This window comes from Protomyctophum parallelum (assembly GCF_964188405.1).
Source record: "Protomyctophum parallelum genome assembly, chromosome: 11".
In the NCBI taxonomy this organism is placed as follows: Eukaryota; Metazoa; Chordata; class Actinopteri; order Myctophiformes; family Myctophidae; genus Protomyctophum; species Protomyctophum parallelum.
In genome coordinates, this window is record NC_139707.1 from 46,116,073 (window position 1) to 46,136,277 (window position 20,205).

The 20,205-nt window shown below is 44.4% G+C and overlaps 1 protein-coding gene across 1 annotated transcript; it reads right to left on the reverse strand.

Moving 5' to 3' along the window:
- Nucleotides 1-2,106: 2,106 nt before the first annotated feature.
- Nucleotides 2,107-19,383, reverse strand: LOC310866829 (uncharacterized protein). The gene is made up of 11 exons (XM_083776584.1): nucleotides 19,172-19,383; nucleotides 14,166-14,470; nucleotides 13,220-13,343; nucleotides 12,449-12,601; nucleotides 10,757-10,960; nucleotides 9,109-9,182; nucleotides 8,488-8,685; nucleotides 7,230-7,367; nucleotides 5,211-5,300; nucleotides 3,950-4,093; nucleotides 2,107-2,274 (listed from the first exon to the last, which is right to left on the reverse strand). The coding sequence occupies exons 2-11, from the start codon at nucleotides 14,445-14,447 to the stop codon at nucleotides 2,140-2,142; spliced, it is 1,542 nt and encodes a 513-aa protein (XP_083632710.1). The 5' UTR covers nucleotides 14,448-14,470; nucleotides 19,172-19,383; the 3' UTR covers nucleotides 2,107-2,139.
- Between the last annotated feature and the right edge of the window lie 822 nt (nucleotides 19,384-20,205).

Below are 20,205 nucleotides of genomic sequence, written 5' to 3' on the forward strand. Positions count from 1 at the left end.
CAAATGAAAGATTACAGTACAGCATGGTGATATGTTACATATACAGTAGGCAGAGATGTACCGGATTCCGATACCAACAACTTATTGCACATCAATCGATACGAGTATATACCAGGGGGGGGCAAAAGACAGATATTTTGTGAAGCCTGAAACTCCTGAAAGTTCATATAATGGCCTGTTGTGGCGCTGTCATTGGACCCAGAAAAACCCATAGCCCCATAGAAGTCCATGTATTTGGGCCCAACTTCACCTAGACTGTATTACCTTAATAAACATGGTCATGAATACTTTCTGCTTCCAGTCACTAGTTTAAAGTCTCATTTCTAATGTCATAATATTCTTTTTGGAAAATTATGGTCCCATTTATAAAATAAATGACCATAAAGTCGCGTATGTTCTGAGGGGCGTGGCTACCGTTACAGTCTATGATCGGGAGTCCCCACCCACTCGAGTCAAAATAAAAAACCAACGGAGAAGAAGGGGGGGAAGTCCCGCCTCGTTGTCTGGGCAGCCAATGGCCAGCTGGACCCAAACGGAGCCAGCCAATGGCCAGCTGGGCCCAAACGGATCTAGAAAGATGGCGACTTACAGTGCAGGAATGACAGGCTTCATTTTACGTCCATGTTAGACCCGGGGAACGCTTTATACATATTTTTTACAGTCTATGGTATATACCGATTCGACACCAGTGTGTAATTTAAACAATTATACAACAGGTCGTTTCGAGGAAGGAATCTGATTGGTTGAAACAGCCTTCTAGCCGTGGTTCAAACAAGCACCACTCCACACCTAATCAAAACCAATAATTCAGCTGCTCTGTTTTCCCAGAGCGCAGCAAACTCGGTGGCTAGGCTAGCTAGTTTCTTGGGACATTTGTGGTCGTAGTGACTATACCTGAAATTTTAGCGTTATTTAGCGTTTTAGCGTTAATTAGCGATTTTCTTAGTTTTAAGGGTAACTGTTGTATAATTGCAATATTACACTCCAGGGTGTGGTTTAACGTGATTATTGCCACTTCAGTGATGCTTGCGGAACTCGACTACGTCTCGTTCCTGACCGCATCACTGTTGTGGCAATAATCACGTTAACCCATTCTGACCTGAGATCAGATTCACACGAGGTTTCCGCCGGACACACACTGGTCTGATTGACCCATTCTGACCTGAGATCAGATTCTAAAAATGTCAGTCGTTTTTTTTTTTTTTTCAAAAATAGCAGACCTACAAGCTCGTATCGCGCCACTCGGTGGCGCGATATGAGCTTGTAGATCTGCTATTTTTAAATAGCTAAAGCATAACATGATGCTGACACCAAAATGGGTGCCCGGTCAGAATGGGTTAAAACACACCCTCTGGGGTAATATTGCTTAAATCTAGCACAGTGGGTCACAAAGTGGTGTCCATTAAAAGGTTTAAAAACCACTGATATACAGTAAGAATAAATAGCATAAAATGGCATTAATAATCGTTTGTGTGCAGCTACAAGTTAGTAAAAAATAATAATGTAAATAGACTAGTGCAGCAGAGTATAAAACAGTGATAGTGCAACATCATCTGAAGCATTCAAAATATGACTGTACGTGAAAAATCATCATGTGGGTGAATCGAATCAGAATGGCATGCTTCGCCAATACCAGCAAAAAAATCTATATACTGTTAAAAAAAATAAAACATAAAAAAATAATAATAAAAGGTTTCTGCCAAACAGCAACAAAGTGAACAGCCCATAAAAGGTATATTTCCGGTGGGTGGATGGATGGGTGGATGGGTGAATGGATGGGTGGATGGATGGGTGGATGGATGGATGGATAGATGGGTGGATGGGTGAATGGATGGGTGGATGGATGGGTGGATGGGTGGATGGATGATGGGTGGATGGGACTATGAAGAGGTGTGCTTGATTTGTTTTGCATAACAGTGTTTAAAACGTCTCCCTCCAGGTTGGAGGAGAACACACTGGACCTGGAAGACACTTTGTTCAATGAATCACACGTAAATAAAAGGACAGTAACGCTTAGAAATGCACATGCGTCTTGCATTTCTGTGTGCGTGCTTGCTTGCGTGCATGCGTCAGTGTGCGTGCGTGAGTGTGCGTCAGTGTGTGTGCGTGCGTGAGTGTGCGTCAGTGTGTGTGCGTGCGTCAGTGTGCGCTGCTGTTGGTGCTCCAGTCATAAGGAAGGTAGGTGACCTTGGTCTTCTTCCCGTCAGAGAGCACCGTCTGCAGGCTGCTTCTCTTAGGAGAGTCCCCCATGTGCTCCATCACCCAGTGCAACAGCTGCAAGCACATGCACGCACACATGCACACACACACACACACACACACACACACACACACACACACACACACACACACACTCTAAGTGCTTTGAACCCCAGCATCCATAACCTGACGCTGCCAGATCCAAGAAGCTTGCTACACAAATTTGTTTCACAGCTTATTGGGATCTGGGATCGCGGAAGCAAATTCGATGACGGGGCTGTTCCTTTTTTTCAAGACACTTGGTAGATGATTGGATGGGACCGTCTGTCTATCACCGTGTGGGCGTGCAAACACAACCAATCATATTGACGTGTCTATATAGCTTCACATCCGGTTTCGCACATATCCCGCCCTTAGCTCACGCTGATTGGTTCGAACCACGGAGCGGTTCGGTGTTAGCTGAACTCCCTGAGAGGTCCCAGATGGTTGTGGTGTTGGGGAACATGGTTACCCAATACCACCCCCATCTGACAAAGTCAGGTTACAGCATCCATGCAGTGGTGGAAAACGTACTATAAAGTAGTACTTGAAAAGTGGTGAAGTGGTCCTTTATCATTTTTTACCACTTTTCAACCTATCTTCATATAATCGGTCCTCACTAATGACCATGACCTGTATAGGAGGGGCAGCGCTGTGAGCTTGTAGATCTGACCAAAAGGGGATCCCGTCCAGAATGGGTTAATATGATTATGGCAAATAATCACAGAATTGACTGGATTTGACGTTTGTGTTAAATAACACCCTAAAACCGCCATGACCCATTTCATGTCATGCACCCCCTAGAGGGCGTCCGCGCTCCACAAGGGGTGCGCGCACAAGCACAGTTTGGGAACGCCTGGCCTAGATCCAGGGTTCCAGAACTTTCCAGACAGCGACCCCCCCCAAAATAATCATACCGACCATGAAAACGTCATAATAGTATCATGTCAGTATCATCCATCATGTCAGTATCATGGTCAGTGTCATGTATCTTTTTTTTTTTTTTTTCTTTTTTTTACAATGCGGGTCTCTGCCACTATGTTAATGTGTTTCCCTGGTTGGAAGTATATAGCACGTAGAAAGGAACACGTTATTATTTCCAACCAGTTCCTTTCCCCTCCATCAGGCGCCCCGGCTGGCCATGGGGGAGGCAGTTTAGAGACCAGGATTACTGCAGGGGACACGGGGAGAACATGTGAGGGTACCTACCCTAGGGGACACGGGGAGAACATGTGAGGGTACCTACCCTAGGGGACACGGGGGAGAACATGTGAGGGTACCTACCCTAGGGGACACGGGGAGAACATGTGAGGGTACCTACCCTAGGGGACACGGGGGAGAACATGTGAGGGTACCTACCCTATAGGGGACACGGGGAGAACATGTGAGGGTACCTACCCTATAGGGGACACGGGGAGAACATGTGAGGGTACCTACCCTAGGGGACACGGGGAGAACATGTGAGGGTACCTACCCTAGGGGACACAGGGAGAACATGTGAGGGTACCTACCCTATAGGGGACATGGGGAGAACATGTGAGGGTACCTACCCTATAGGGGACACGGCGAGAACATGTGAGGGTACCTACCCTAGGGGACACGGGGGAGAACATGTGAGGGTACCTACCCTATAGGGGACACGGGGAGAACATGCAAACTCCACACAGAAAGCCTAATGTTGTCCAATAGGGACGTGAACAGAACCCATTACCTTCTCGTCGGTTCCTCCAAAATCAGCTTTGTACCACTTGAAGATCTGGCTCAGTCTCACTTCTCCTTTCCCAGAATCCACCACGCAGCCGTCGTCGTTCTCCAGGAAGGCCTCGGCCGCCGTCCGCAGCTCGCTGTCGATGTCCTGACGGCGGGACCAAGAGGAACACGTCAGGGGAACCGAGGAGAACCCAAGGAGAACACGTCGATTCCCTCGACTAAAGACGGAAAACGTCCGTCGACTAGCACTAGGGGGCGCACGCTCTTTCGCGGCTGCAGCTCCCAGGCTCTGGAAGAGCTTTCCCCCTTCACATTCAATCTGCCATTAACACATTCTGACCTGAGATCAGATTCATACGAGGTTTCCACCGGACACACACACTGGTCTGATTAACCCATTCTGACCTGAGATCAGATTATAAAAATGTCAGTCGTTCTTCGATTTTTCAAAAAAATAGCAGACCTACAAGCTCGTATCGCGCCACTCGGTGGCGCGATACGAGCTTGTAGATCTGCTATTTTTCAATAGCTAAAGCATAACATGATGCTGACACCAAAATGGGTGCCCGGTCAGAATGGGTTAAGACTCATCTCTTCTCCCTGGCTTTCAATCCCCCTCTCGAGTCCATTTTAGGTTTTTCTTTATCTTAGCTCTTTTTTGTTTTGCTTATTTTAAACCTTTCATGCTTATATTTTTGTCATTTCTGATTGTGTTTTCTCGTTTACATTCTGTGTTCTCTCGCCCGTTCTCTGTTTTGCCACTGATCTGTACAGCACTTTGGTTTTAAAACGTGCTTTATAAATAAAGTTTGATTTGATTTGATTTGATTTGATTTGACTACCTTTTTTCACTAAGGAAAACTAAATGGAAACTAAATGAAAACTAAGCTATGATGACTAAAACTAAGACTAAATATATTGACACTTTCGTCAACAAATAAAAAACTATAGACTCAAATGTTAGGAATGGACTAGTGGAAGTCAGATCCAGTATGAGTCATTTTACTCTTTGTTGCATGCAGAAAATACCAGATCTACAAGCTCACAACGCGACCTTGTATATCGGCTATTTTCAGCAAGTGCAAAAAACAGTCATTATGACCCGCCAAAATACATTTCAGTCGACTAAAATCTTATATTTAGTCGACTAAAACTAGACTAACACTAAAAACATTCCAGGTGACTAAAATGTGACCAAAACTAAATGAAAACTATTCAAGAGACTATGACTAAAACTAGTATGTTCTGATGGGTGGACCTACCTGTGGGGAGTACGTTTTGATGGGTGGGCAGCCCTTAGCTCCACAGTTCAAGGCGAAATGGATGAGGGGCTCGGCGTCAGGGAGAGCCACCTAGTGGACAGCAGGAGAATCACATTATGGAAGGCAAGGTCACCTCACAGAACACATGGGGGAATGCATATTGCGGTAGATATTGGATCTTGGAGCCCTGTTGCACACCACAGGTACAAGAAAGACGTTCTTTATTGAAAACTCTGACAACGTCAGGTCATGTGAACGTACACAAAAGTTCGTACTTCTTATAATAAATCAAAAACACCACATTTTGGTGCCCCTCCCGTCACTGCAGGTGTGACACGTCAAGTCCATAGTCGAGTCCATATCCGCATTCCATTGATGTGAAACAGTCTGCCTTGAGAGCACCATTTTGTGTCTACCAAATCGAAGCACATCATTTAACCCATTCTGACCGGGCACCCATTTTGGTGTCGGCATCATGTTACGCTTTAGCTATTGAAAAATAGCAGATCTACAAGCTCATAGCGCGCCACCGAGTGGCGCGATACGAGCTTGTAGGTCTGCTATTTTTGAAAAATCAAAGAACGACTGACATGGTCGTGTCCGATCCGAACTTAACCGGGATGCAGAAACATCTGGGATCGCTTGAGGACTTTTGGGTTGTAAGGCCAAATATCCTTGTCTCGTACGTAAAGCAATAGTCTCTCGCAAGGAGCGTAGCAATTTATGTTGCTAGCTGCCTAAACCTCTTCGGACTCTTCTTATATATGGTTCAGCGCTGGATATCGCTGTTGTCTCAATAAGTAGCCTTGGCCCAGGCAGTGGCGTAACTGTCTGGGCACCCGACTGGTAATCCAGTCGCAGTGTGCCGCGGGTTCGACTCCCGAGCCCGACACGGCCTTTACTGCATGTCTTCCCCCATCTCTCTCCCGTTTCCTGTCAGCCTACTGTCTGTCCCTTCAAAAAACCAATAAAAGGCGTAAGCCGCAAAAAAAATAAAAAATAAAAAAAATAAATAAAATAAGTAGCCTTGCCAAGCCATGAGGCCCATAGGGGCAGGAGCCCATCTCCTGTTTCTGTAGCCATGAGGCCCATAGGGGCAGGAGCCTATCTCCTGTTTCTGTAGCCATGAGGCCCATAGGGCAGGAGCCCATCTCCTGTTTCTGTAGCCATGAGGCCCATAGGGCAGGAGCCTATCTCCTGTTTCTGTAGCGTGAGGCCCATAGGGCAGGAGCCTACTGTAACTCCTGTTTCTGTAGCCATGAGGCCCATAGGGCAGGAGCCTATCTCCTGTTTCTGTAGCCATGAGGCCCATAGGGGCAGGAGCCTATCTCCTGTTTCTGTAGCCATGAGGCCCATAGGGCAGGAGCCTATCTCCTGTTTCTGTAGCCATGAGGCCCATAGGGCAGGAGCCTATCTCCTGTTTCTGTAGCCATGAGGCCCATAGGGGCAGGAGCCTATCTCCTGTTTCTGTAGCTATGAGGCCCATAGGGGCAGGAGCCTATCTCCTGTTTCTGTAGCCATGAGGCCCATAGGGGCAGGAGCCTATCACCTGTTTCTGTAGACATGAGGCCCATAGGGGCAGGAGCCTATCTCCTGTTTCTGTAGACATGAGGCCCATAGGGGCAGGAGCCTATCTCCTGTTTCTGTAGCCATGAGGCCCATAGGGCAGGAGCCTATCTCCTGTTTCTGTAGCGTGAGGCAGCTTGATGTACAAGTACACCCCCTGGACATGACACTAGTATGTCGCAGGGACTTACCCCCCAATCCAACCCTTGATGCTGAGTGTCAAGCAGGGAGGCACTGGGTCCCATTTTTACAGTCTTTGGTTAGACCCGGCCGGGGATCGAACCCCGACCTCCCAGACCCAGGGCGGACACTCTAACCACTGAGCCGGTCTCCATACATGGAACTATATTGTCTCCATACATGGAGCTCTTGGTGAAAGCCTTCGTAACAACTGTACTGTATATGGGAAAAAGGATGTGTCCGTGTATGGATATGGATCTGCATATTGTGTACCTGTAGGCGTGGGTCGGTCTTGGAGAAGGGCCTGAGGAGCTGGGCCATGCCTTTCCTGTTCCCTCTCAGAACCCCGTTCTCGATGTCCTGCAGGGTGAACACCTCCCCTCCGATGAGGTAGCTCACGTAGTTAAAGAACTGCACGATGGAGAGAAAGATAAACAATCACACCCCTGTTAACCCATTATGCTCTCAGGATTCTCCTGAAGAAGCCTAGGGGTGGCAGTGCTGTGACTCTGGTCTAACCACCTTCCAGGCTCTCTTGAGAAACCTCATGTTCAGCTTTAAAAGCAGACTTGATGGGTCACTTACTAACGTGATTAAGGTGTTGACCAATCCCAGGTTTAGCACTGTTAGATACCGCTCTTTGATGTGGAAACATTGGTACGAGTGCCTCTTATAGATTTTCTTCTTTTTTTTACGAGAGAGTTTTAGAGTTTTATGAACCAATGTATTTATTTGTAACTGTTTTGTATGTTTGTCATCTACTGGCTACGGCTGTCAATAAAGTTTCATTCATTCATTCATTTAGACCCGAGGGCGATTCTACAAAATGCCTTCTAAATTACGACAGTTTTCTGAAAAAAACCATTCTCAAACTACTTCATGTCAAGGAATGAAGGATTATTATGTAATTGGCTGCCGACCCCCCATCTGAAAATATGTTGTTCCAGCAGGGACCCCCCACCCAGAAGCAAAGATTTGAGTTAAAAACGTTGGCTCTGAAAGAATACATATTCAAAGACCTACAAGCTCATAGTGCGGCACCGAGTGCTATTTTTCAATAGCTAAAGTATGACATAATGCTTTAAAACACCAGAAGGGGTTCCCGCCCAAACATGGGGCGCTCTTATCATCATACGTCATCTCATTCATTGCCAATCATTAGTCTTTTAGTGTTTGTGTGTTTATACAATACACTCAAAACTGGCCCTTCATTATCAACAGCCTTTAATGAGGTCGTCAGGACTCCCTCAAGGACCCCCAGGGGTCCTTGGACGGCTGGACTTTGAATTTCTCTAACTATAAACTTCCATGACAGCAGAACAGCCTTAGTACAAATATAATTTATGAAAAGCTACTACAGTGAAGTCTGTTCACAGAAGTTGTTGTAGGATATGTGGGGGATTATCTGACGAGGTACCATTTGAGTGGGCAAAACCTTACATGTACTAAATAATACTAAATTGTTAATAGGGTCAAAATAAGTAAGGTAGCCGTGGATGACCAGAGCGTTGTCGGTGCGTTGCGTACATACCCTGTATCTCTGCCACAGGTTGGTGGGCGGCCCCAGGCGGAGGTAGCCGTGGATCACCAGAGCGTTGTAGGTGTTGATGAAGAAGGCCAGCTTCTCCTCGCGGCTCAGGGACAACAGCTCCACCCTCTGGAGCTGCACCGCCAGCTCACCGTAGCGCTCGAACAGAGGACTCGCCGACATGCCCTTGTAGTCCACACTCTAGAGAGAGAGGACTACAGTTAGTGGGGGGTAGGGCTTTAACCCATGTTGGTGTTAGCATTATGCTATGCTTTAGCTATTGAAAAATAGCAGATCTACAAGCTCATAGCGCGCCACCGAGTGGCGCGCTACGAGCTTGTAGGTCTGCTATTTTTTTTTTAATCGAAGAACGACTGACATAGAAACATAGCTTTTTCAGAAAACTGTCAGGATGTAGAAGACGCTTTTAGAATCTGATCTCAGGTCAGAATGGGTTAAGCGACTAGTCGACTATTCAACTGGTCGACTAGTAAGTCCACTAGTCGACCTTGTTGGTACTAGTTGACTATAGTTGCTAAGAAAAACATAATGTTTGTAGGCCTCAAGATCAGGTAGATTATAGTTATAGTCACCAATGTACACACAGAGGTTATGAGTTATTACCTTGCCATCAGCAGACAGGTACTCAGAGAACAGCTTCAGGATCATCTCCCTCAGAAGAGCTGAGAGTTCAGCAGCTGATCAGAGACACAGAGACACAGACACAGATACAGAGACACAGACACAGATACAGAGACAGAGACACAGAGACAGAGACACAGAGACAGAGACACAGGGACAGAGACAGAGACACAGATACACAGACACAGAGACACAGAGACACAGAGACACAGAGACAGAGACAGAGACACAGAGACACAGAGACAGAGACACAGAGACACAGAGACAGAGACACAGAGACACAGAGACACAGACACAGAGACAGAGACAGAGACACAGTGACAGAGACAGAGACACAGAGAGACAGAGACACAGAGAGACAGACACAGAGACAGAGACACAGAGACAGAGACAGAGACACAGAGACACAGAGAGACAGACACAGAGACAGAGACACAGACACAGAGACACAGACACAGAGACAGAGACAGAGACACAGACACAGAGAAACAGACACAGAGACACAGACACAGAGACAGAGACAGAGACACAGACACAGAGAAACAGACACAGAGACACAGACACAGAGACAGAGACAGAGACACAGAGACACAGAGACACAGAGAGACACAGAGACAGAGACACAGAGAAACAGACACAGAGACACAGACACAGAGACAGAGACAGAGACACAGACACAGAGAAACAGACACAGAGACACAGACACAGAGACAGAGACACAGAGAAACAGACACAGAGACACAGAGAGACAGAGAGGGGAGAGACGTGGAGACGATGAATTCAAAACACTGGTTTACGGTACACTGGACTGTAATTTTAAAGAGGTGTAGTTCTAAAAACCAAACAATGAGTTAAAGCTCCATATTCCACTATAAACAAGATTATACACCTTTTTTTTTAATCAGCAGAGAAAGGTTACCCCACAAAGATAATCTATCACCTTCAGTTTTATATCGTTCCAGTTCCACTCGCTTCCTTTTTTAAAAATTATTATTTATTTTTTAAATAAATAAAACATCCCTCTTGTCTAACAATGGAGCACACACTGCTTCACACCTTCCAAGACTGTGACGTGACAAATAAAACTAAGAAATTAAAAAATCTGAAACGTAAGAAAAGGTCAACAATTTGCAGTACAGCGACAGGCAAGCCTCTAACAAGGAAGACAACAGCAGAGTTTTTTTGGCAGGGATTTCAAAGGCAGAATGTTGTAAACTGTGTTATCAGGGAGAATCAGACAACCTGAAAAGAAGCCGTGTTTGATAGATCTAAGAGCACAGACACATACACGCACGCTCAATCACTCATGCACGCACAGTCGCGCACACATACACACACACACACACACACACACACACACAGCATGTCCCTCTCTGCAGCAGCAGTACAATGAAGATAAACTCGTTAGTTTTAGCCTCCACTGGGTAATTAGTAAAACACACACACAGAGCGAAGCACACACCACAAAAAAGCACGACGGGATGCTTCCCACCACCACAAAAACAACAACGCTCTTCTATTCTACGCACAGACACTGGAAGAAAACAACTCTCTTCTACGCACAGACACTGGAAGCTGACAAGCCCAATAAAGACCTCTGAACATAATGTTCGACGCCCTGACACCATACCCTTCTGGGGGGCGCAGGCCGCCGTCTGTCCTGCATTGAGGGCCGAGTGGGGGTCGTGCTCCAGGAGCCTGTACAGGGTGTCCCCGTTGGGGCCCCCCTCCTCTTCAAAGTGGCCCTCCTGGTGACGTTTGTCCGAGGCACACACGCCGACCACGTACTTCTTCTGCAGCAACGCACGGCCGGTCTCACCGGCGTCGGCCCTAGCTATAGCAGACACAGCCAGTAGGACGTATACGTAAGCAGAGGGGGGACTTGGTCGCCGTTTTTGCAGTACAAGTTAACCCATTCTGACCTGAGATCAGATTCATACGAGGTTTCCGCCGGACACACACTGGTCTGATGAACCCATTCTGACCTGAGATCAGATTCTAAAAAATGTCAGTCGCTCTTCGATTTTTCAAAAATAGCAGACCTACAAGCTCGTATCGCGCCACTCGGTGGCGCGATATGAGCTTGTAGATCTGCTATTTTTCAATAGCTAAAGCATGACATGATGCTGACACCAAAATGGGTGCCCGTTCAGAATGGGTTAAAGGACAACTTTAATATTTTTCAACCAAGGTTCATGTTTTAGGTTGTTATTAGAGAAAGTAAAAGATGAGTGTTCATTTTTTTTTTCTTTGCAGCTTTCTTTCGTTTTAGGGATTTTAGCTGTTTTTGACAGGGGGGCGGGGCATTCGAGCATGGGGCTAAATATGTATTTTTTTACAAAACTTTATAGCGATTAATTTTTTTATTATTTACTATAGTCCTACTAGACCGCAAGAAATTACATCTGGCCACAAAAGATCACAGGATCTACTGAATTTGAAGGTAGCCTACTGCAGTCTAGTAGGACTATAGTAAATAATAAAAAAAGGAAATCGCTATAACATTTTCTAAAGAAATACATATTTAGCCCCATGCTCGAATGCCCCCTAGAACGAAAGAAAGCGGCAAATGAAAAAACGATTACACTCACCTTTTACTTTCTCTAATGACAACCTAAAACATGAACCTTGGTTGAAAAAAAGTTGTCCAGTCAAGTCATTGGCGTTGAAGTCCAAGTTGAGTCTGTGTATATTTATCTTATTTGATCAAGTCAGTCTAAAGTCTTCAAATGTGTGTGTCGAGTCCAAGTCTCGAGTCCACACCTCCGGTATTAAGGATGTTATTTTGGGGATTTGATGAGATAATGTATGCAGTGCATATTATTACTTCTACATTTTAGGAATGACCATACACGTGTCCGGCTAGTTTGTAAGGGCAACCGGAAGAGTGGGTAACTGAGAAGACCGGTCACTGGGCATTTATTTTTACCAAAGAATAAATGTATACTTTGGAAAATGGTGAAATAATAATAGGTATATATATTTGAACATACTTGACAACATTTGACAATTGATTTAAGGCCCAATATTTCAATAACTGCTACAAAACCTGCAGATAGTCAGTCATTTTTGTTGTAGGGTAAATCTAGTTCTGATAAGGATGGTACTATGCATGTTCAAATCGTGCATATTTATATTGTTTCAGAACATTTTCATAAGCATACTTATATTCTTAACTTTTTAACAATTTGACATGAGTGTCCAAGTCGCTTCTTTACACCTGACAGGGGGGAGTTTCCCATACAGTCCCTCCATCCTACTAGTCATCCTATTAGTGAGCTGCTAATGCTAATGCTAACTGCTGCTAACTGCCTTTACTTACCCATGCCCTTCTCTCTCTGCAACCAGCCAATCAGGTCATCACCTGAGAAGCTCTTTCTGATTAAACTCAGCCCCTTCCAGTGGGAGCCAATCACAGTGCTCTGTTTGAGCTCCTCTACCAGGCTCGCCAACTCATCTCTCTCACAGCTAAACTCTGCAGGACACACACACACACACACACACACACACACACACACACACACACACACACACACACACACACACGCACGCACGCACGCACGCACACACACACACACACACACACACACGCGCACGCACGCACGCACACACACACGCTTCTGTTTTACACTCCACAACGTATAGTAATGTCTGCTTTTCGCTGTGTGTGTGATTGATTGATTGATTGAAATATGTATTAACAGTTTTACAGTACATTTCAAGCACAAACTCAATACAAAGACTGTTAACTGTGAGTGGACGACCCAATTAAGCATTACACTTGTTTACAAGAGGGTCCACCATGTTCAATTCATCAAAACATTTAGAGACGTACAAATAGACACTTCTATATAGTCAAAGAACAGAACAGGAATTCATCATAAAGGAGGGAAAAAGGGAAAGGAAACATATACAGTGAGGGGAAAAGGGGGGGGGGGGTGCCCTTTGTGAGCAGTTTTGAAGGAGTCAAGGGATTCACATGTCTTAATGACTGTTGGTAGGGCGTTCCACAATTTGGTTGGCATAGGAGCGAAAACAATGAATAGTCCCTTGTTTGTGCCGAATCTGGGTTTACATGCAGGTGGACTCTCACCTCCGTCGGGCTCCCCAGGCGGCTCGGAGCCTTCAGCGGAGGTCTCTTCTGGAAGGGGCAAGGCGTCCGACGCTACTGGCTCCTTCCTCACCAGGTCCACCAGCTTGGCCAGCGCCTCAGGAGACTGGTCAACACACACACACACACACACACACACACACACACACACAGAATGAAGTCCCCGGGCCGTATTTTGAAGCCACGTCACTGCAGTGTTGATTTCAAACCTCACATTTTGATTTTAGTTTTAGTCAGTCTCTTGAATAGTTTTAGTCACATTTTAGTCACCTGGAATGTTTTAGTGTTCTAGTTTTAGTCGACTAAATATCATAAGATTGTAGATTTAGACTAAATCTAGTTGATTTAGTCGACTAAAATTTATTTTGGCGGGCCTTGATGCTGTCGTAATGACTGATTTTACACTTGCTGAAAATAGCAGATCTACAAGCTCATCTGCTATTTTCAGCATGCAAACAAGTGTAAAATGACTTCCACTAGTCCCTTCCTAACATTTTACGTCTAGTTTTTATTTGTTTATGAAATTGTCAACATATTTAGTCTCAATTTTAAGTCATCATAGCTTAGTTTTAGCTTTAGTTTCCATTTAGTTTTCGTCAGTGAAAAAAGGTAGTCGACGAACATTATTTGTCATGGAATTAGTCGACGAAATCAACACTGCATCGCCACAGACAAGATAACAAGATATGAGTCCATACCAATCCATTCTGACCTGAGATCAGATTCTAAAAAAATGTCTTCTACATCCTGACAGTTTTCCGAAAAAGCTACGTTTCTATGTCAGTCGTTCTTCGATTTTTTTCAAAAGATAGCAGACCTACAAGCTCGTAGCGCGCCACTCGGTGGCGCGCTATGAGCTTGTAGATCTGCTATTTTTCAATAGCTATGAAGCATAGCATAATGCTAACACCAAAAGGGTGTTCCATACCAGTTTCTGCAGCTCGTCGTTGCCGCCCACGTGCACGCCGTTGAAGAAGACCTGTGGCACCGTGCTGCGCCCGGTCAGCTGCCTCAGCGCGGCCCTGAGCTCCGGGTGCTCGCCCATGTCCACGCTGACCACGGGCACGCCCAGGCGGCCCAGGCTGCCCTTGGCCTGCACGCAGTGCGGGCATCCCTGGATGGAGTAGACCGTCACCCGGCCCAGAGCACCGCCGGCGCCGTCGTCTCCGCTCGCGTTGCTGCTGCTGCTGCTGTTGCCGTTGTCCCCCATCGTAATGTGGCCCCCGCCGCGCTCTGAGAGAACCAGGGAGGAGAGACAGACATCACAACTTTGTCTGAAGAGAGGCAAAAACTACAGATAAAGTGCTGGCTTGGCTCTCTTTCTCTCGCTCTCTCTCTCTCATTAGCAGCACTATCCCTCTCTCTGTTTCTGGCGCCCCCTACTGGTACTAATAAGTCATATACTCGTGCTCAGATACACACGCATACGCACAGACATTGCTGGTTGTAGGAGTGGTTGCACCACTCAAAAACATATACAGTGAGGGGGGAAAAGGGGGTGGGTGGGCGATTCAGGTTAGGGGGGGCCAGTTTCGAATTGCAGGAGCTCGGAGAACAATATTATGACACCAAAGCAGTGTCATACGACACGACAAAGGTCTGAAGTTCATTAAACACATTATAGAATATATGGTAGCCTGCTGAGCACATCACATGAGCACTAGGAGATATTAAGGCCTATTCATAGTCTGGATTTTCGGTGGCGATGTGACCACCGCTCCGGTGGTGAGCTGACCACCAGAGCTGAAATAACGTTGAGCGGTGGCGAGTAAAAACAGAGAGAAGGGCTGGAGCGGTGGTGGTGGTTTTGCTCTTCACCGCGGCTTGTGACGTCATGTTGTAGTTCGGTGGTCACCTCACCACCCAAAATCAAGACTATGTATGAGCCTTTAGTCAACAGATATAGAAAAGAGTACAAGGTAACACAACAACACAATGCGTCTCATATCACAGGGCGTACAGTAGGCTACAGTGTTCTGATAAAGCACTGACAAGTGTATCAGTAGCCTTTTGCTTACACAGATTGGTCAAAGACCACCATAACACTCCCTGCCTTGACCCACATACATTCAATGGGTTCAATGGCTTGAGGTGAAATTGTGAAATATAGTCCACGGTACACACTGGATCATGCACCCATAGTAACTTTAACCCATTCTGACCTGAGATCAGATTCTAAAAATGTCTATTACATCCTGACAGTTTCATTATTAACCCATTCTGACCTGAGATCAGATTCTAAAAGTGTCTTCGATTTTTCAAAAATAGCAGACCTACAAGCTCGTATCGCGCCACTCGGTGGCGCGATATGAGCTTGTAGATCTGCTATTTTTCAATAGCTAAAGCATAACATGATGCCAACACCAAAATGGGTGCCCGGTCAGAATGTGTTAATGAGAATCACCTACAGTATAGGCCTGCCACAATTATTACATGATCACCTGCCCTGTAATCTAATTATTTTGAGATAATCACCATTATCTTCCCACATAATCGTCTGATAATGGCGTCGACATTTTTTAATGTATGTACAATGTAATGTATATTTACTATATGTTCCAAATTCCAATATTCAATGCCCCAAAAAATAAAAATCACACCCGTGTGAAGTGAGGGGCGCTAATATAGACATTTTTAAGACACAGCTTAAGACTCACCTTTTTACTCTTGCTTTCAGTTGAGTTTTAACTTTTAACATATCATTCTGTTCTTATCTTTGTACCACTGCCTTTGCCTGATTTGACACTGCGTTATTGTCCTATTGTTTTAACGGCATGCCTGTTTTAATGTCGTTTTGTTTTGCTTTTGTTTTTGTTATCTTTTCTGCTCTGTAAAGCACTTTGAGCTAGTGTATCAGTAGCCTTTTGAAAGGTGCGATATAAATAAAGTTTATTATTATTATTATTAATATATTAAAGTCTAACTCATGTTGATTAGGTGATGTAAAACAAACATTAAACGCCATTAACAATAAAGAGACAATAATGACGTAATGAGACACGTACATTTTCCCTTCACGCGGGTGTTATTTTTACATTAATCACCAGCATCCTCTATTCTGGGGCAAAAATCCACCAAAACAGCAGATCTACAAGGTCACAACAACGCATTGCAGCATGGCACACTGTGAGCTTTTAGATCTATTTTTGGCTACGAGATTTTGTGTGTATAAAGGGGAAAAGAGCAGACAGTACACAGCCAAAGGTAAAGTTTACATTTAAGTTGTGAGAGTTCAAGCGGTTGAACTCTCAAGCCCTGAAAAACATCTATTTTCACATCTGACCAACCCCTGTGTGCTTTGTAAACTTCTTTTTTGCACAACTCCTGTTTTAATTGCGCCACAGTTGCGCCACAGTTGTGTGTTAATGTTATGGTCTTTGGTTTCTCTGTTGTGAAGGTTTAGTGTGTTTTAAGTTCCTGATTGAGAGGATAGTGACGGATCTCTGGACAAAAAATAAATATATATATACTGTATATATATATATATATATATATAAAACAGTTGAGAAGTATGCCATTGGTAGGAACTGTTACTTTGTCAACATCCAACAGTGTTGCTCAAAGGCTTATAAGTTATAGCCTATTCCTCAGTACATGCAATTACTGCGATCGGCTGGGTATGTATGTATAAGTCGGTGTTGTCCACCGGCCAATAAGGGACCGCCATTCTTGATGACGTAACTAAGCCTAAGGGCAGCGGTGGCCGAACGGTTTGCGGAGCGGTCTTGATACCGGAAGGTCGCCAGTTCGCATCCCCGGACCGGCACGTTAAAATGACCACCGCTGAAGTGCCCTTGAGCAAGGCATTGAACCCCTACCATGAAATGTTCTATGAGCAGGGCCTGGCTGTAAACAAGTCCTTGGCTTAGTCCACTTCCCTGGGTAAACAAAGAACTTTACTTTGCTTAAGGTACCTTTGGTGATCGGTGAGCACTGGTTCATCATGATTCATCAGTTTTATATTATATGAGTCAAATAGTCTGGAGTCGATGCAGACTGCTGTGTCACGGTCTACACTACATAAGCAATAAAACACACCTTTGACCATGATGGTCATGTAGAAAGCACCTGTCTTTTTAGTTTTTAACCACTTTCACCATTATTTTATACTTCAAAAAAAAAAAAGAAGGCAGATCTACAAGCTTGTAGATCTTTGAATATATATTTTAAAGCAAAGAAATTATTGCTTCTATAGGGTCCCTGGAACAAAGTATTTTGATATGGGGGTTGGGGGTCCGTGGCCAAATAGAGGGTCCTCGACATGATCAGACGGTTTGCGCTCCACCGATATAGAAGGTCTTTCAGTAAACTGTTAGGCTTTAGATAGCCTGACCTAAGCAGAGACATTTCTGGTCTAGAGGGGCGGGTCGCGCCTCAGAAATGCGCGCACCCTGATTGGATCTCATCGATCTGTCCGTCACCCCCGGCCCCTCCTCTCCCCCCTAGTGCAGCGCTACGTCAGATCATTTAGAGCGACGCCCACCCGGAAGGGTTGACTCCCACTTTTAGACTGGTTCAGCCCACGGCTTTTTCCAGGCTTTCATCTTTCGCGCAGACGAAATGAAAGCCTGGGTATCGAGGCTAGGCTTTAGAAGACATTTGTGAAATTGGCCTCAGGTCTTAATGGGTATATAAACAAACATTTAATTTGAATAGCTGTTCCTTCTGGTTATTTGACTGCATGTGTTCCTTGTTTATTCTCCTTCCCTATATTCTAACTTGGGGCAGCGGTGGCCGAACGGTTTGCGGAGCGGTCTTAATACCTGAAAGTCGCTAGTTCGTATCCCCGGACCGGCATGTTAAAATTACCACCGCTGAAGTGCCCTTGAGCAAGGCATTGAACCCCTACCAGGAAATGTTCTATGAGCAGGGTGTGGCTGTTCTTGGCTTAGTCCACTTCCCTGTGTAAACAAAGAACTTTGCTTTGCTTTGCTAACTCTTACTGCAAATGTTGAGCTTGTATAAAACAAAGAATGTTATAGGCTTACCAGCAGTGTGATGTGATAATAAAACTGGTTATGCTTTATTGCTTCTGGGTACTCAAGATTCACTGAAAGATTATGATTCTCCGAAACAGTAATTATAAATGAAAACAAATGTTTAAGAGTAGTGTGCCCGTCTGTCAATTTCTACCAATATTAGAGTAAAATAAATACAGGCCAAATCAATATTGCAGTTGTAATGTAATCATTATAGCAAAATGTCATTGTGACTAAGCATTAAAGAGACTTCGGATGAATTGAATAAAGGAGGACAATAAAGGACCCAAATGGAAACAATTAAGCCAGTACTTTGTTGGGTTTTAGATCCTATCAGCAGAACCTTGTATTGAACTGAACTTTCCCAATCAACCATGCGTTTATAACTTATTAAGAACCTTATAGAAATAATTAATGATCGAATTTACAGCATTACCCTATGACACAAATTAAGTAAGACAGCGACTGAAAGCTATAATAATAATATTAATTGTATGTAATTTGATGATTTTGATTATTTGAACATGGTGGACCCTCTTGTAAACAAGTGTAATGCTTAATTGGGTCGTCCACTCACAGTTAACAGTCTTTGTATTGAGTTTGTGCTTAAAATGTAATGTAATTCTGCAAACTGTTAATAAATATTTCAATCAATCAATCGTCGGTTTGGAACAAGCTCCCACTGTACCTTCGTCAGGCAGCCTCTGTAGACATTTTTAAAGCTCAGCTCAAGACCCACTTCTACAACATTGCTTTTATAATTGATCTTTTATTTTTTGTTATTCATGTCCTCACTGTATTGCATTACTGCTTGTTGTTTAATGTCGTTGCCTTGCTTTTCTTTTTTTTCCTCCATTGCTCTGTAAAGCACTTTGAGCTGCATTTCATGTCATGAAAGGTGCTATACAAATAAAGTTTTATTATTATTATTAATCAATCAATGGCATGGGCTTACCTCTCAGTCAAGCTCCTTCCGTGGTTTTGTCTGACACTCAAACGATGTCAACGTCCCAGACAGACTGGCTTCCCTCATGCAGTTACAGAAGCATAGCTGGCCTGGATGATCATAACATCGTTATGCTGCTGCTGGCCGTTATTGGGCAGGAGGATGGATCTGTGTGAGCTAACCGTTAGCTTGCACAACAATAACACACATCTTGCATGAGGATAGTTACTGTCTGTACCTAAACAACCAACAGAGCAGTGTTGCCAGATCTTGCGAGAAGTAAAGCATCCTACGACTGCGATGTAGAAAATTTGAAATACTCTGTTACAACGGAACTAAGCCGGAATTCAACGTTTACATCAATAAAAGTGCAAAGTATCGGTATCAAAAATATACTTAAAAGTACAAAAGAAAATAATAATAATCTCTTTTTAAACAATCCCCACGCAAACACGGCAAACCCCAAATCGCTTATAATAAGCGGACAATTGGCAACGCAACCGACCAAAAGAGCGTCAAAACACCAATAACAACACGACTACGGTTCCGGTGACACCTTCAAAATAAAATACATTAGGTTCTCCTACACCCAGTGTTGCCATGTCTGCTTATTATAAGCGCATTTGAGCTTGTTTTACTGTAATGTTGCTTGTGACTTACAAATGTATTCATTGGAATATAGCCTATAAGTCACATCTGCAATAAATATTGCCATTGGTATTGCGGGTAGGAAAACAAGACCCCCAAAAAGCAACTCAGGCCCAATGATGACAGATGTTGGTCCATCCAATCCATGGACAAATACTGTATAATTTGGGGTCCTTAACATGTAAGCCTTTTAGAAATACTGGTTTAAACGTGCAAGGAAGCCCAAATAAGCAACTGCACTTTAGTAACAATTAAGCCCCTAAAAGAGCTAGCTGCAACTACCAAAATTTACAAGCAACTTTACAGGAAAAACAAGCGCAAAGTCGGTTATAATAAAGTAAAGTGGACGTGGCAACACTGGCAAACTAGAAAGAGGCAATTCTGGGAAATTGCAA

Bases quoted from the DNA above. Each gene is read 5' to 3' on its own strand.
- LOC310866829 (XM_083776584.1), bottom strand. From the start codon at position 14,447: ATGGGGGACAACGGCAACAGCAGCAGCAGCAGCAACGCGAGCGGAGAC. The intron at 8,686-9,108 runs GTAATAACTCAT...CTCTCTCTCTAG, and splicing joins ACCTGTCTGCTGATGGCAAG to AGTGTGGACTACAAGGGCAT. The intron at 4,094-5,210 runs GTAGGTCCACCC...TCCCGCCGTCAG, and splicing joins TCAAAACGTACTCCCCACAG to GACATCGACAGCGAGCTGCG.